This window comes from Phocoena phocoena, chromosome 18 (genome assembly GCF_963924675.1).
Source record: "Phocoena phocoena chromosome 18, mPhoPho1.1, whole genome shotgun sequence".
Lineage (NCBI taxonomy): Eukaryota > Metazoa > Chordata > Mammalia > Artiodactyla > Phocoenidae > Phocoena > Phocoena phocoena.
Window position 1 is genome coordinate 5,661,501 of NC_089236.1, and position 17,194 is coordinate 5,678,694.

Sequence of the window (17,194 nt, forward strand, 5' to 3'; positions counted from 1 at the left end):
GTGTCTGAATTGCTAACTTTCCTCCATTTGTCCAAACTTCCGGGTCAAGACTCTTTACAGAAGATGATTCTGGTTCCCCCCTACCTGTGTCTCATCTACTAGACCTGTTTGACCTAAATCCTAGGGGCGGGCTGTGGGTTGACTTGTTCTAAGAGCGGTGAGGGCCCTCGGGTGAGTGTGCTATGTGGTCCAGTGTCAGGTACCACTGCAGTGGGGCTCAGCTTATAGACACCGAGGAGGCTGGGACTCTGGGCTGTCGTCGCTGCTCTCTGGGGGACACAGGACAGGTCCCTTAACTCTCGCTGACGAGCAGTGCCTTAGAGTGAGGGCTCAAGGCACGCGCTCCATCCAGGCAACCCAGGCCAGCCTGCTAGCGACCACAGGGCTAGAGTAGCGTAAGACAGTCCCATGTGGATCTCATATTAAGGTCCGTTTACACATCTTACTAATTTATTGAGATAGGTACAGAAATGCACGCTACAGAGGCAGGTGGTCACGAGACTCGAGTCTGGGATCCTCACCCCAGGGGCGTGGGCTGTGGCAGAGGCTGGCCTGTGTCTGCCTTACCTTGTCTAAGGCTCCCTTTTCTTTAGCAAGAAACAGATTCTCAGAGGCCACTGGAAGAACAGTAAATATATACACAGATATTCTATACAAGGCAGCCAAAGCAAGAAAGGCTTGAACCAGGCAAAAAGAAACAAAAAAATATGGGGGGGGGTGCCCTGACAGTAGGGAGCATTTGGTCAAGCAGAGGCCCCAGACTTATGCCGGCCAGCATCACTTCGCTGCTGAGAGGCAGCTGGTGGGGGAAATGCAAGGCCTGTGAACAGGATTCTCCCAGGTTCCTCTCTGCTGAAACCAGCCGAAGGGACCACCTGCGACTCTTGCTGTTTTTTATTTTGATTCTTGGTTTCTGACTTCTAGTTTCCACTCCTCTTGCCTAAGATTCAGTGCAAATCATCTCAAACACCAAAGGAAAAGAAAAAAAAAATCAAAACATTCATTATTTCTTCCCTTATTGAAAGACATCTGATTAAACAGGCTCTGAGCGAGGAATGAGTGACTCACGTTAAAACCGCTTTACATCACTAAGTAAACAGGTTTAATACAGAAAAGAGACACCAGTTACACCCAACCCCATGGCCCTTCTAGAAAACAAGCCAGGGGTGACGGGACTGTGAGAAAAGCTTCCTTTCCAAGCTATCACCCAAGCTCCCAAGGGCACGCCAATTTAGACCAAGTTCAGGTCACAGAACCCTAGTTCTGAGAGCTGCCCTTCATCCTCACCAGGGCCTTCCCGCTGTTGGAACAAACAGGAGGGAAATGACTCCAACAGCTTTCAAACGCTGAAGGTTTGAATTCTGGACTTCTCAACAAACGATTCACAAAGCTGCTTCTTTCTTTTTATAGTTTCTAAAATAAACTCCCTAGAATTGAGGGACCATCCTTCTTTCTGTGGACTGGGGTACAAGTGCTACCTTATATAAAGACTTGAAGGTTTGATAAAGTCCAAGTGAGTTTTGGGCCCAAAGTTGATGTGAGTTGTTTTGGACCAGAACCTGGATAAGAATTGGAAACACACCCTGCAGGTGTGTAGCGTGGTGCTGGGGGCTCGGTTTGCTTAACTAATTGGCAAAGTGGCAAATCGCTTAGGTGTTCTGTGCCTTGGTCGTCTCATCTGTAAGATGGAGATAATAACAGCACCCACTTTATAGGGTTGTTATGAGAATGAGGTAAATTAATATGTCAAAGTGCCTAAGACAGTGCCTGATGCTTAATAAGACTAAGTAACTAATAAATGCTGTTGTTAGTGACCGCAGTCATTATTGCTGTTAGTCACTGGGAACTTGCTTTTGTGATTTTCAGATTATATGAAAAGTCAAAGGAAACATTTAATTCAAAGCATGAGTGGACATATTAGACATTTCTTCTAAGGAACATGGGGTATATTCCTAATTTAACAGTCCTGTGATCTAGGGAGCTCAGTCCAGAGGACCGCCTTTAACTCTGTCTCCTCTCTACTTAGACGGCAAACCACGAGACTTCTCAGAGGCTTAGTTTCGTCACTCATCCAATTCAGGTGAAAATTCCCGTCTGCCTGCCCCTCAAGCGGGCTGGGATCTTCGCTTAGAAAACTGTAAAGTGCAAAGTCATCTCATTTTAAACCAGAGCTCCTGGTGTCTGCCCCTGTCCACCACGTAAAAGCAGTGAGCAATTGAGAACTCTCCTGCCTTTAAAATCTCTCTCCAGTCCAGCGCAGGCCTGGGGCTAATCTAGCCGCGTCCCCAGCTATCAGAAGGGCCTTGTGCTTTGCTGGCAAGGACACCACGTACGACTGAGAAGGCCGGGTCCCTTCTCCCCTCTGCACTCGGGCCGCTCCCCAGCCCCGCCTCCGTGGCCCGAGTCCCCCGTCCTCATGGTCCCGGGTCTGACCTAGCTTGTCTCTGGGCCGTGGAGGAAAGAGAGGGCACTTTGGCCAAGCGCACACTTCCTTCGTTCCCTCCGACTCCTCCCAAAGGCTATCGAGGGGCTCCTCACAGCCCCAAGTTGTGCGGGTGGGAGGGGGAGGGCCCCCTGTCTGTTCGGGAAAGGTGGTATCGCCGCGAGCATGGACGGGGCGGCGGGGTGGGGGGGTGGGGGCGAGTCCTTGTCTAGCAGCCTGAGAGAACTGCCGGGGTCATCACCTTCCTGCCCAGGCCTCAGGGCAAAACACCCGCAGAGCGTCAGGAAGGCAGTCTGAGAGGGGCGAGCAAGCACTTGTCCGAGGTGGACAGCCCTCACCCTGGTCCTCCCGTCCTCCTAGAGCCACGGGGCCAAGAGGAGGGGCCACCGCCAGCAGCAGCCCCAGCCCCCCCTCCGCACAGGCTGAAGGTGCCTCGTTGCCCACGCGGGCCTCCGGGGAGCAGGGTTCCTACCCAGTCCGGACCCCCGTTCCTCTCCTCCACATCTCCCCCTACACTCCAGCCAGCCCCCCATGGTCCCGAGTGTGGCTGGAGGGCCGGTCAGCTGCGGAGCCCGTGGGCCCACTTTGTGAGCGGGCACGGGGTCTGGCCTCCACTTCCCGGGTGGGCTGTTCAGTTGTGCCCGGGCTCCTAGCTAGAAGCTGTGTTCCTAACCTCGGCTCGCAGCTACGTCGGGGGTGGAGAGAAGCCCTAGGTAGGGACGGGTCCAGGACGTGACGCCTCGCTTCTGGAACGTGCTCCCGGCACGGCTGGGCCCCAGGGGGCTAGGCAGGGGCGACCCTGGAGTAAGGAGAGCCCCCTGCATCTCCCAGGACAGGGGCTCTGGACGTCAGCAGTACGTCCCCTTCCTGAGGCGGCCTGGCCGGGGGTGCGGGGGTGGGGAGCCATGGGCTGGAGGTGACGGAGGGTAGGGGGGGCTCACATTTCGGGCGTGGCGTACTCCGGGGCCCGCATCCTCATGCCGTCCTTCAGGCGGCTGCAGAAGTCCTCATCCATCTGCACGCCCGGGTACGGGGACCCACCTGTACCGGAACACAGGGCACGTTATGGCCTCAGGGCACAAAACGCCCCGGGGGGCAATTCCGTGTCTCTTTCCTCCCTTCCAGGTGAGGGCTGAGTAGTGAACTCCTGGTGATGGGAACGGACCTCAGCGCACAGCGCAAGCCCCAGGGCAGCTCAGCGGATCCTTGCTGGCGACAGGCTTGGCTGTTTGGCGCCCTGGTGCTGGATGTCAGATGCCCGCAGGCCGTTCCCATGGCTGCTCTGGTCTGTTGGGTCAGGAGAAAGGGTGGCACCTGAGGGGTCCCTCCCCTCTCCCTACAAGGAACCCTAGAGAAAGCCCAGCATTTAGAGACTCCTTCCTTGAGTTAACGAGCTGCTTTTTAAAAAGCCAGTAGACTCGGGGGGCGGTCACTGGTGGCTCGCTCACAGCTCGCTGAGAACGACTTTAACTCACTACTCTCGTGTAAGGTTCGCACAGCACTGGGGGACCGGTTGCCGTGAGGGGCCCGAGGGAAGGGGGCCAGGAACTGCGGGACTGGGCTGGCTGCTGTGGGGGCGGGGCTTGCAGGGGGCCCAGAGGAGCCGGGACTTCGCCTTTTGCCAGTTTTTCTGGGCAGGATCGCAGGTAAACGTCCCTCTTAGAGGGACTGGTGGCTGAGGTAGGGCTCGGGGGTAGCAGGCCCTCCCGAGCTGCCCTGTTCCAGACCTCGAACCTAGTGTGTCTCAGCATTTGTTTGTCTGCATTTTCGAGTGACTGCTGTCAGGAGGAAGCAGCTGGGCGGCGTGCAGCACTGGCCCTGTGTCACCGCGGGGCCACTGTGGCCGCCAAGCTGCTTTCAAAGACTGGAAGCAGCAGGTGCCTGTCATCGAAAGCAGGGGAATGTTTTTCACACATTACAGGAAACCAGGGATGTTACTGGGTGACTTTTTATTTGCTCTGCAAGGCAAGTTTCTGGCAAAGTCCGAAAGACTCTTGGCTAGACCCAGCGTTTGGGAGGCCTCGGAGCATCGGTGCATGTCTGCGAGCAGACTGGGGCTCCGGGCGCATCTGTGTGCTTGGGCGCCTTGGACGAGGCTTCCAGCCACCGCAGTGGGTGCTGGTGGAAGCAGGGTAGATACAACCAGCGTTCCTGCCGCTCATTCTGCGTAAACCAGTGTCTGGGGCTGGCTGTGCTGACATCAGAGGCACGGGTTGAGCTGTGTTCGTTGGGTCTTTCCTGGGAAATTCTGCGGGGAGGCGGGGACGCGGGGAGGGAAGAGGAATGGGTGTTTGAGGAATTAGAAGAAGGGGGCCGAGGACAGGGAAGGAGTAGCCAGGCTGGCTGAAGACAAGCCTGACTGCGGATCTTACTCTGGTCAGACCTCGTTCACGGCCCTACGAACGTCTTTGCGGTGCAGGCACACGTGCACACACCCCTCGCCTGGGCCTACGTGGGTGTTAGATGCTGATCTGCCCGCGGACACTCGGCAGAGGGGCGGGCGTTCGGTTCTGGCCTGTCTGCTCTCATCCTGCCCCCAGGCTTACCTAAGGAGAAGATTTCCCACAGCAGTACTCCGTAAGACCACACGTCGCTCTTGGTGCTGTAGCTTTTGTCAAAGATGGATTCGGGAGCCATCCACTTGAGAGGAAGTCGAGTCTAGAAAAGGGCAAGGGGACCTTGAGCAGGAGAACGTGACAGCAAAGCACATCCACCCCATGTGCCCACGGGGTCACCTCCCAGGTAACATCTGGCCTGTAAGTCATTTCCTAGAGCAGCGATGGTTTCCCAGCATGGAGGAAACTCATATAACATGCAGTGTTACGCTGAAAGAGGGAGGAGAGTTGTGTGCTACACCAATTCCTGTGATGGCAACAGTTGTTCAGTGAGCTCTTCCTACGAGCACAGCATGTCCTGACTCTAAGAAATCCTTCTCCCCACAAGAGCTCACACTCTACAGAGACCTGGGAAAGAGTGATCTGAAGTAGAAGGCATCCTGAAACTCGATAATTTCCTGGAATTTTTCTTAAGGATTTCGAAAGGCATTCCTATTAAAAAAAAAAAAAAAAAAGGATTTAAAAAGTCATTGAATGGGGGGAGTTGGCAAAGGCACCAGAAAGAAGGAAGTTGATAGTTGATGGACGGTATTTAGGACGCCATGTGGCTGGTTTTCAAGCAGGAACTCCAGTGAGTTAGGCCCGGCCACTTCAGAGGGATGGGGATTGACAGGGAGCCTGGGATAGTGGAGAGACAAAGAGAAAAAGAGGGGGGAGGGCCAGGGAGAGGCTGAAAGAGACACGGATGGACACAAAAGAAGCACAGACTGACACATGGGTAGATGCCATCTTTGCAAATCGGGGCTCTCAAGGAAAGCTTGTTGTTTTCCTTTTATAAAAAGAAACAGTGGGGCTGGGCTTCCCTGGTGGCACAGTGGTTAAGAATCCGCCTGCCAATGCAGGGGACATGGGTTTGAGCCCTGGTCCGGGAAGATCCCACATGCCATGGAGCAGCTAAGCCCATGCGCCACAACTACTGAGCCTGCGCTCTAGAGCCCGCGAGCCACAACTACTGACCCCGTGTGCATGCCTAGAGCCAGTGCTCTGCAACAAGAGAGGCCACTGCAATGAGAAGCCCATGTACTGTGACGAAGAGCAGCCCCTGCTCGTCGCAGCTAGAGAAAGCCCGCGTGCGGCAATAAAGACCCAACGCAGCCAAAAACTAAATAAATAAATGAAAGAAACAGTGGGGGACTTCCATGGTGGTCCAGCAGTTAAGACACTGTGCTTCCAGCGCAGGGGGTGAAGGTTCGATCCCTGGCCAGGGAACTAAGATCCCACATGCCTCTCAGTGCGGCCAGAAAAAAAAAAAGAAAAAAGGAAAAAAAACTGTGGAGAAGTGGTTCTCAAAGTATAGTCCTGGGACCAGCTGAGGTACATTCTCAGGCTCCACCCAAGACTTTCAGTTGAACAGGCTCTCCAGGTGATGTGTGTGCTCGCTCAAGTTTGAGAACCGCGACTGTTGAGTAGTCATCAGAGCCCAGACACAGACTTAATTAAGGCTTCAGGGTAAAGGCCAGAGAAGAGGGGGCACAGGAGGTCACCCGCAAAAGCAAAAATAACACTATGTTCAGAAACAGGCGGGGAGGAGAGGCCCGTGTGAGCTGGCAGCGATGCTGGGTCTGAAGGCAAACCCGGGAGGGACGCGATTTCCTCCCCGGCAAGGTCATCCTGACGCCTGCCCCCGCCCTTCCTGAGATGTGTACACCTGCTGAATCCATCACCCGGGTTTATTTGAGGGGAAGAGTCCAGGCTGTTCTTTCCAGCGGGGCAAAGGGGAGGGGACGCTGTGGTCCCCGCAGGGCCCACTGAACAGCGCTCCGGGGCCCAAAGGACAGGAGCCGAGCAGGGACAGGGGAAGGACAGGAGGAGGGGACCGTGGCCTCCCGGAGCCCCGTGCGAGGGCTCTCGGGTCCACGGAAAGCGCGTGCTGGTTTTCAGCGACCTCTGCCGAGGGCTTTGGTCTGTGGTTTGGAAATGATAGGGCCTAAATGAGCCCAAGAAACGTCCAACTGACTTACATCTCCTTTTCTGACGTAATCGGGGTTCTTATAAATATCCCGGGCAAGGCCAAAATCGCAAATCTTCACCACGTTGTTCTCAGACAGCAGTATATTTCGTGCTGCCAGGTCCCGATGAATGCACTAGAATAAGACAGTGGCATGATCAGTGCATGTCCTCGATCTCATCGGCTGATTTCCTGCGCCTTCTCAGTGTTCTCCTTCTGAACTCGGGGATCCATTTCGCACGCTTCCTTGACGTGAAGGGAGCGGCTCCCGATGCATGTGGCGTCGCCCCAAACGTGAAGCACTTCTCTACCAATGCAGACCCCCGGAGGCGCCCAAGTCAAGAAAGGCCCCGAATCCCCTTTGCTACTGTGTTGCAGGACAGCATTGGGGAAACAGAGCTGGCCATCGGGTTCTCCCAGGGAGCACAACTTCCCCAAAACCTCTTATCCTGAGATGCTGAGATCAGATCACGATCTAGCTGGAGTTTCCTGGGAGGACCCCACTGGGATGTGTTAATAGATGCCCTCCCGTGGAGTCGTGTATTCTGAGAGTCTGGCCAGCTCTGAAAACACGCCAGAGGACGTTGTGGAGCACAGGTGCCAGGTTCATCTAGTCTGAAACCCAGCGAGCTTTTCCCCTGGAATTAAGTTCTACCTGCTGGTACCCAAGAGTCACTGTTCTCAGACTTCCTCACTCATATCAGGATAAATTAGGTCGTGTGTTGTGAAGTTCACTCTGCATTTAAGGACACACGTACAAGCAGATACGAGGAAAAGTGGATTTATAGCACAGGTGTGTGTTTGCCCATGTGAACATCCACACGACCAGGCCTGGTGAAGAAGCAAAAGAGTAAAGAGTGAGGCTGACCTTTCTGGAAGACAAAAACTCCATGCCTCTGGCCACTTGAAAACTGTAAGAAATCAGATCTTCCATAGTGATGGGCTGCTTGTAGAAATCGTCAGAATCTGGAAAGCATTAAAACCGTAACTGTTTGTAATGGCTCTTGTTATGCCACCAAATCCCAGTTTATTGGAACAATGTTAGCAAAACACGAAACAAACCAACAAGTAGATCAGAGTTCATTTTCGAGAGCATTTTTGAGTTTCAACGTGAATATCCGAGATTTTTCCAGGCCTCTAGCCCATTTTGCCCAAGCATGGGGGGCAGGGGATGATCCATTAAGACAGAAAGGCCGGAGGGGAGACAATTGTACAGTTCCCTGTCAAAATTAGTAACTCTGTAAATAATCTAAATTCAAATCTTATCTCCCCAGGACATTACGCTTCGAGTCTCCCACGGGTGTTTATTAGGGTGATAAATAAGAAAAATATTTCAGAGATGCACGGTATGCTGTAAAAATATCCCAGACTGTAGGACAGGAAGGAATTAATACCTACCCTCCTCTTCCTCGGCATCACTCAGACTTTTATCCTCCTGAAACCCGGAGCTTGCGAAGCTCTCGCTGCTGGTAACACTATCTAGTCTTTGTTTCTCGCCCTGCTCCAGGTCTGGCTCCATTTTCTCTTTCTTAGGCTCCACGTGTAAGGCTGCATCCTTTAACAGACCAAGAAAGACACAGATGAAAGGGACAGAACAGTAACGGGGAGACCAGTCCCTCAAGCTGGCACTCGCCTGCACTAGGAGAATGTCGTCCGACAAAATGGATAGTAAATTAGTAGCCTGGCTTCCCCTGGGGTTGCGGAGTCTCTTCTGCTCTTGGGCTCCCTGACAGCATCTCGGGGAGGATAAAGGAACATCCACAGCAGCTGCTATTAACTGAGAGCTTGCTCGGTGTAAGCCAGTACACTAAGAGTCTTTGGGACATTTTCTCTTTTAATCTTTCCAACAATTTTATGAAGTAGTTCTTGCTTGTAATACACGAGGGAATATGTTCAGAGAAGTCAGGTAATGAAAGTCACATGCAGCTAGTAAACGGCAAAGCTTGAACCCAGGTTCGGCCAACTCCAATCTATGCCCTTGAGCGCTTTTCCATGCCATGCGCCATCTTGTGAAAGATGATAGGGAACGACAGAAAAGGATCGCCAGTCAACTCGGGGCCTTTGTAATCCCTGGGAGGAGTAATAAGAGAAGGCTGCAGTTACCAATTTCTCTGGTTTCCTTGGAGAAGGAGGGAGCATGAACGTTTCCTTGTCTCCCCTGCATTCAGAACAAAGATAGAGTTTGATGCTAACAAAGGTAGAAAAGGCCTTTCACCCTGGACTGGGCCTCTAAGCCCTGGTGTGTATCTGGTTCTTTCATTGACCATGTGATCTTGAACAAAGCACCTTGCTTTTCTGGGTTTCCTTTTTCTCATCGGAAGAGCTCTTGACTCACGGGGAAGTTGTTGTTGATTCAGGGTGGAACCAGAAAAGATTTTTATCACCTTTTCGTAATTCACCTAATCACTGTGACACTAGAAACAGGACTCCCAGTGGCTTCATGACTCGACCGAGTACCTAGCTCAGTCCTGCTAGATGGCAGTGCCAGACAGGGTCGGAGAGGGACTGGGGTTCAGCGATGTCCCCCGATCCACCCGCCCTTTGGGGCAGGGCTGAGATTCACCAGGCTCCCCATCCTTCCTTGGCTTTTCCTGGAAGTGTCACAAAGTGGGAATGGTCCCTCCACTAGAGGGCGCCGTGGGAGCAAGCAGAGGACAGAGGAGGCTGCTTCAGCCTGACAAACCCTGGAAGCGTGGAGGGTCCCCGGCTCCTGCCCCCCGACGAGAGCCCCTCCTGTGCCGAAGGGGAGTCAGGCCTCAGAGGGAACCCCGACTGCCGTCCAGGTGACCTACCCGAGTGGAGATGGAGATCGTAACTCTTGGTTATTACGTGTCCCCGAGGCAGTTAGACTTGATTCTGCTCAGTTGGGGGACAGACATCGTATTTTCCACAAGACCCTTCCCAGGACAGAAGGCAGCAGCGGAAGGGGGCTGGCAAAGATGCTGGGGTGAAAAGGGCTCGAGTCTTTGGCGTGACTCCAAGGACCGTAACTCAAGACTCCTTCACCCCTTCCTGACTCGCAATCAACGGTATACTCAGTTTTGCTCATTGGTAACCATTTCTGGTAAATGTTGATTTACTGAGCTTTTGGGACTCTGACAGGATACAGTGAATTCATTACATATAATATGTAAAGATCCTAGTGAACTTACTTGGAAAATGAAATATCCCATTTCTGTTAAGCCATTTGGTTTTTCCTTTAGGTTCCAAATATGAAATACAGCCGTGTGTTTTCCACGAAAACACTAAGCTCCACCAAGAGGGAGGTGAATCGTTAAATATAGCCACAGAGAAGGAAGCAATCTCTTCAAACAAAGGACGCACGAACCCAAGCGTTCCATCCTGCCCGGGTCCCTGGGGTATTCTTGCTGGATTAGTTCTTCCTGAAGCCAGCCCAGGATTTCAGGACTGAGGAGAATTTGTACTGCTCTCAGCCCAGGGCACCAGGCTCCACTTTTTCTTATGTTTTTTTCCCCTCTTTACCCAGTGCAGTGCATGGAAAAAGCATTGAAGGGGTGGGGGAAGTCAGGAGAGCTGGGTTTTCTCCTCGACTTCACCTCTTGCCTTGTGTGTCCTTAGGGCCAGTCACTTGACTTTTCTGGGCACATCTGTAATGTGAGCGTGTAGGCTAGCTGGTCACAAAGTTCCCTTTCAGCTTCAAGGGTCTCATTATTAGAGGGCATGGTTTAAAATTGGGAAAGTACGTTCTTGCGTATATGTTGCCAGTCTGGTAGAAAACCTGTGTCTCTGGTTGGATCAAAGGCTGAGAGCATGGGCCAGCTGTCCGGTGGGTCTTCTTTGTGTGCCCCGTGAGAATCTCACTCGCATGACAGAGATGGGCACCATTCTTGGATGTCGTATACCTTATCCGTCATACAGATCATATAGATCAGTGGCATTAAGTTAGACTCACCCAGTCTTTCTATCGCCGTGGATCAATGATGATGATGACGGTAATTAACATTTATGGAGTGATGAATGGAATTTGATTCGACAGTTCCGTCAGCTGGGTTCTATTATTATCTCCATTTAATAAATGAGGAAACTGAAACTTAGACTGAGTAACTTGCCCAAGGTCCCAGATTTCTTGAGTGGCAGAGATAGGATTTAAACCCAGGAAGTCTGATCCTGGAGTCTGAGCGCCTAAACCACCATGCTACATGGGTTCATCAGCTACACTGCTGATTACAGGTTAATAATGTCAAATCATCGTCTCGTGGGCTTCTCTAGTCCAGAGAAGGGCACACCATTGGTGAAATAGGTCACATTGGCCAAGGCTTATTAAGCTCTCCTTCACTCAGTAATCCCTTTTAAACTCTGTTTGCGTTCAGGACTTGGACCCTCGTGTTCCTTTTATTACATAGCTTTATTTTAGTGGGTAAGGCTGGTTCAGTATGTGTATAGGGGTGACATGGGTGGTGAAGGTGTGGGGAAGTGGGAGAAAAGGCAGTAGGGAGGGAAGAAGATGATTTCTCTGGCCCCATCACTGCTGTTCTATTGTTGACTATAAAGTCAGTTGACTGAGTCCTTAATTTCTCTAATCTAATCAATGGAAACAATTATGCTTGCCATCATCTTTTAGGAAATGAGTGACTAAGTGATTTGTGCATGTCTGAGTATCTGTGGAGAGAGAAAGAGACAGAGAGAGAGACACTTATCAGGATGCTTTGATATTTAGGTAGATGGCTAGTGAATTTTAATCTCTAATTATCACTGCATACAGTGGGCTCGAATATTCTCTGTGCTCACCCCAAAAAGAGTGTGATATATTAGCGTGGAAAGAAAAAAAACTTTTTAAAGGAAAAAAGCAGAGATTGTGTTTTAAGCTCAGTCATTAATGGTGTCGACTGAAAAAAAATGCACAACGTAAAAGCTGTGAGTTGGGTTTATTCAGTGTCTTTCTGAGGACTGTAGCCCGGGAGCAGCCTCTCAGAGAGCTCTGAGAAACTGCTCTGAAGAGGTAGGGGGCGAGGTCAGCATATACGTGATGTTGGTGAAGAGGGGACGTGCAACCAAGCACACATCTTGGCAGAAGGCTGCCACTAGTTACGCAGAACAGACATCTTAGTTAATGGTTTCGGGGCTTTTCTAAGTATGAGAAGATGCAAGAATCCAGGTTCCACACACACACACACACACACACACACACACAAATTTTCTCCTGAAAATATGTAACGATCTGAAGGCCTGTTCTGCTAGTTTTCTCAGAGCACAGAGCGCCTCATTCCTGATCTCCGCCCCTGAACTCCTTTCAGGGTGTGTTAAAGGTCAGCGACTGCAGTGGCTCATGACTCAGTCCTTGCAGAGCTGGATGGATGGCTAGTGACATTCTTTAGTTGGCAATGGAAAAATAGTTTCTCTTTATGCTGCTACAGCCTAAACGGAAACTCACTGCTGTCTTGAAAAACCTCCAACCCCTAAGTTCCTTACCTTGTTGAAAAGGAATAAGGCCCGTTTGCTCTTGAGATAGTTGGAGAGATTTCCGTGTTTGCAGTATTCCACAATCACCATCAGAGGCCCTGCAGCCAAAACAACACATGCTCAGCCACACCAAGCCAGCCAGCCATCTGCCAGCCATCAGTGGGCCTGAGAAACCTCAAACCAACTTGTCTTTATATTAGCGGGGTCTGGGGGATGCAACTTGGGGGTGGGAGAGTTTTTTTGGTTTTGTTTTTCCAACTGGACCAGAGAAGGGGTTTAAAAAAAAATACAAAAGGAAAAGGAGACAATTGGTGGGGGGTCGGACTGGGGAAGAAGCAGAAAAAAAAAGAATAGGAGGGAAAGAACTGTGGGGAGGGGAGGGGAAGGGCCAAGGTCAGAGCTCTACCTGTAACTGCCAGTCACCCTCTTGGCCCCTTGGCCTCAGGACACTGTCACACCAGCCCCTCCCTCCCAGGTCCTGTCTGGCCTGACCCCCACAGCTGCATGGCCACCTGCGGGTGTCTGCACGGAGGTTGCCCCAGGGCTTGTAAGGTCTAAAGCAGGGATCGGCAAACTCATAAAGAGACAGAGACGGTAACTGTTTTAGGCTTGTAGGCCACACAACTACTCGGCTCTCTGCCTTTGTAACCGGAAAGCACCTGTAGACGACAGTACAACCAAATGAGTGACCGCGCTCCAATCCAACTTTAGGAACGCACAAATTCGAGTTGCATGGCGTTTTCCCATGTCACAAAATATTCCCCCACCCCCGCCCCAACTACTAAAAACGGTCAAAGTAAGCTCCCAGGCTGACCGGCCATCGTTTGGCGACCCCTAGTCGAAAGAGGAAAGAGGGTTGGACACTGCAGGTCCCCTGGGCTCCCCGAAGGCGCCATCCCCACCGCTCAGCCGCTGGGCTCTAGGCCCACAGGGGAAGAACAACTTCCGGTTCTGGGTCAAAGCGGAAGTGGCCCCAGAGAGGCTTCTGCACGTGGGCCCTGTCCTGGGGCATGCTGGGAGTACTAAAGGCACCCCAGGGGAGGATGGAAAGGTGTGCGAATCCTCAGTCATAATATACCCTGTCCCTGCACTTGGCCCTGTGGGTAAGGCCTGTCCGAAGGCGTGTCCCCACCCCACCTCCTCCTGGGATCCTGCCAGGAGTGATTCTTTCCTCTGGATGAAGCTTCAAGGGATGCTAACCTTCTGTGCATTTACCTTGGCTCCGGCCATACTCCTCCCAAGTCATCCTGGGAAAAACGCCCTGCACTTGACCTCGAGCCTGCGGAAGGAGGTCTCAAAGGGAGTCCTTCTGTTCAGAACCTTTAAGCTAAGTATCCAGGGAAGGCACTTCCAGGATGGGAGCACCTTCCATCAACGGACAGGCTGCTTCCTCTGGACTATTACCAGGCCGTGTGCCAGGAGGTGGGGGAGTAAGGGCTGCGGGACAGGGAGCTCGCCCAGGCCGTGTGAACCGGGACAGGGGCAGGCCCTCCCTTCCCCTTTACCTCCTTGCTTGGTGCAGGCTCCCAGCAGGTTGACGACATTCAGGTGGTGGCCGATGTGGGTCAAGATCTTGAGCTCGGTCATCAGAGCCTTGTACTCACTGGCCGTGGCCCCCTCTGTGTGAGGATCAAAGGGAGAATCAAGGCAACGGGACAATGGGGCTCCTTCCTCTGGCGCGGCCCTCCTGCCCTCTGTGTTTGGCAGTGCTCAGCCCTTACTGCACTGGCTTCCCCACAGTCTGCAGAAGGGCCAGCCTCCAGCCTGTATTCACTCCTCCCACCCTCTTGAGCCAGAAGGGTCTTGGTTACAGTGAGGCGTAGAGCGGTGGTGGGGTTAGTCACTGGACGTTTCCCTTGGTGGACCTCGTCCTGTTCAGTAACGTGCTGACTCGGAGCTGGGCACCTGGGGAGAGCGCCTTCCAAAGGCTTCCTTGTGTCAGAAGCAGGCCCAGCGAGAACTTTCCAGGCGGGGGATGATCCCACACCTCACCTCTTTTTCTCACTTCCCCCGCTTTGAGAAGTTACAAAGGGGCCTGCAAGGGCAGAATGGCCACTTCTGTAAACATCTTTGCCATGTGTTATTTTCTCTCTATAACCTTTTCCTCTCCGGAGTCTGCAGGGTTATCTCAAGTCACAAGGATCCATAAGCATCTGAATTCAGCTTCTTTCTCAGAGATAAACAGTGTCAATCTAAGAATCAGCGGAGTCTAAAGCCTAAATTAAGTTTGCCTTGTCTGCTTGTTCTTATTGGTTAACTTCTAAGGCATTTTAAAGTTTTTAATTATGTTTACAAGTAAAAAAAAAGTCATATAAGCTTGCTGTAAACATATTTCAACAATATGATGTTTATAGAGTGAAAAGTGAAAGCCACCCCAACTCACCTTTTTAGCAGTAACCACTGTTCATCATTTGGAGCTTCAGAGGTTTTTCTATGCATTTATAAATATATGTACCCAATCAAAGGTCTTTTTCGTTTACATAAATGGGATCATATATAAAAATATAAAAGCAAACTTGATATATATAATTTGCTTTTCCCCCCTTTTAAATGTCATAGACTTTCCCCATTCTTTTAAATTGATTAATGGCATCCCTGACATTTAGACTGTCTACAGTTTTGTTTTGTTTTTGTTTTTGCCATTACAAATATGCTGGAATAAACAGCCTGTGATCTTTGTACCCCTGTGCAAGTATTTCTGCAGGACAGTCCTGGAAATGGGTCGTGCATTTCACACTGCATCTGTGCATGTGAAGGATGTGCGTTTCACATTGTGGTAGATACCAACGTGGTATTTCATAAGCACAAATCATTTTTTAATAATAACGAGATAAACTCTAGAAGCCTCCCAGTGGGATTGGGATTGGCTCACAGTAGATGCTCAACAAATATTTGTTAGACAAATAAACAGCACGATTACTCTTCTCATTTCAGACATGGGCTTAAGGCCCAAAAAGGTTAAAGGTTTTGCTCAAGGGCACTTTGAAAGAGCTTCTGACTCATGGCCTTTGTTTGACATTCTGCCTTTCCAGTTTCTCCTAGAAACAGATGGCCAACCAGTTTAAACAAGAAAGCTTGAATGAAAATAGTTTTTTAGGAATGTTACATAGTGGGTGATTTGGCAGTCTTTTCCAATCAAGGCTGATGGCTTAAAAAAAAAAAAAAGATAAGCATTTATACAGATACTACACACCCTATTTCTGTATTGCATAGAACATATTCTCTGGCCCGTTAAAAAAATAAAATTGCCAGTCAGAATGTCCCCCTCAAATTCATCCCTCCACGCGTTGATGCCCCTTTAGCCACAGTAGACAAGCATGGGCAGCCGACTTGCCTCTCCTAGAGATGGTGTGTCGTAGTAAGCAGGGAGACAAAACTAGCTGAGGAAAACAGATGCTTCCAGGTTTAGTTTCAACTTATCTCAAGGCTGGATATACTAGCTTGCCTCCAGAACCCAGGCCAGGACCATTTTCAGGATTTTGGAGCAACGGATCATTTCTAGGAGGCTGTGCCTCTGCAGCCCTTCTGTAGCACTGAGGTGTGTGTGTGTGGGTGGGTGGGGAGAGCCTGGCACCCAAACCCTTAGTTTTGCACTGCTGAGCTGTGTGGCCTTGCAGAGGCTGTTTAACCTTTCTGGGCCATGTTTCTTCATCTGCAAGTTGGGATAATAATATCTACCTCACAAAGGCTGTAGAGAGAAAAATAAGAAAAGTGGCAACTTCATGTGGTTCAAGCTACTAAAGTAAAGTACCTAGTCTGGTGCTTTCTCACATGGAAGACACGTTGATGCCTCTTCTCTTTAGAATCTGGGTGGGCGTGGGGTATGGGGGGTGCTGGGCTACAGGTATTCTCACAGAGATGTCCACCATCATCTGGGTAGTTCACCTTGAACAAGGCCTGCTTTGTGGATGCAAAGCTCTTTCCCTGGCTGCTTTCAGAGTAGAACTGTCAGGTTCGTTGCAGAGTTTTATCAGAGCCTTCACTCAACAGCCTTTTGAAGTGGAAAAATATTATTACATGGGACTTTTTACAATGATGGTGTCACTGCTGGATGAAAACGAAGGCTTTGAAGTCTCCCTCAGCCCACGGGCCTTTCTGCTGGAACCTTTGCCAGCTACCTGCTTGGCTGGCCGCATAGCCTTCTATGCCTCAAAATCCCCTGGCAATATCTTAGAGACTTTGGAAAGCTGAAAATTGCCCTTTGGGTTTTCAGTCCTGTTTCTTTTTGGTTTGGGAAGCTTAAAACGCATTGAAGTAACATGACAATTTCATCACAGTGAAGTATTTTCTGTGCTTTAAAGGACCTATGAGTCTTGGAGATGTTTGGTTGACGTGACTTTCAGTGACGTTTCATTTTCACTCTGTCTTAGGGGACGGGTCGTAAGTCACCGTGTGCTTCGTCTCTACCTCCCAGTGCCTCACAGGGTGATAGATAGTATCTTCAACATAGGAAGACAGGTTGTTGTTTTCGGGTTTGTTTTGTTTTTATTTCTAAAGAGGAAATGTTTAATGGGTGGGACCTGACGCTATAAAACAGCTTGAAGTTCTGATCAATTCAACTGTTCTAGCTTTATATTCTTACTTTATAGTGAGGTTCAGCCCCAGCTAAGCCTTTGAGATTTATGACGTACAGCTAAGTTGCCATCGTAACGCCATAAATGGATCATTCCCAAATTTTGTACCTGTGGTTCCTGTGGGCTTGAGTCCCTGGTACTCTAGAAAAATCTGAGATGTGGTAGGAGAAAGATCTCTGAGGAGACGGAAATC

At 50.7% G+C, this 17,194-nt stretch overlaps 1 protein-coding gene across 1 annotated transcript in view; it reads right to left on the reverse strand.

Moving 5' to 3' along the window:
• Nucleotides 1-17,194, reverse strand: part of FLT1 (fms related receptor tyrosine kinase 1) — a 168,910-nt gene that overhangs the window by 9,267 nt on the left and 142,449 nt on the right. The window contains exons 19-25 of the mRNA XM_065896240.1: nt 13,933-14,046; nt 12,437-12,525; nt 8,405-8,561; nt 7,875-7,972; nt 7,020-7,142; nt 4,990-5,101; nt 3,385-3,484 (exon numbers count right to left, since the gene is read on the reverse strand). Coding sequence (XP_065752312.1) covers nt 3,385-3,484; nt 4,990-5,101; nt 7,020-7,142; nt 7,875-7,972; nt 8,405-8,561; nt 12,437-12,525; nt 13,933-14,046 — 793 coding nt within the window. The remainder of the gene's footprint in view (nt 1-3,384; nt 3,485-4,989; nt 5,102-7,019; nt 7,143-7,874; nt 7,973-8,404; nt 8,562-12,436; nt 12,526-13,932; nt 14,047-17,194) is intronic.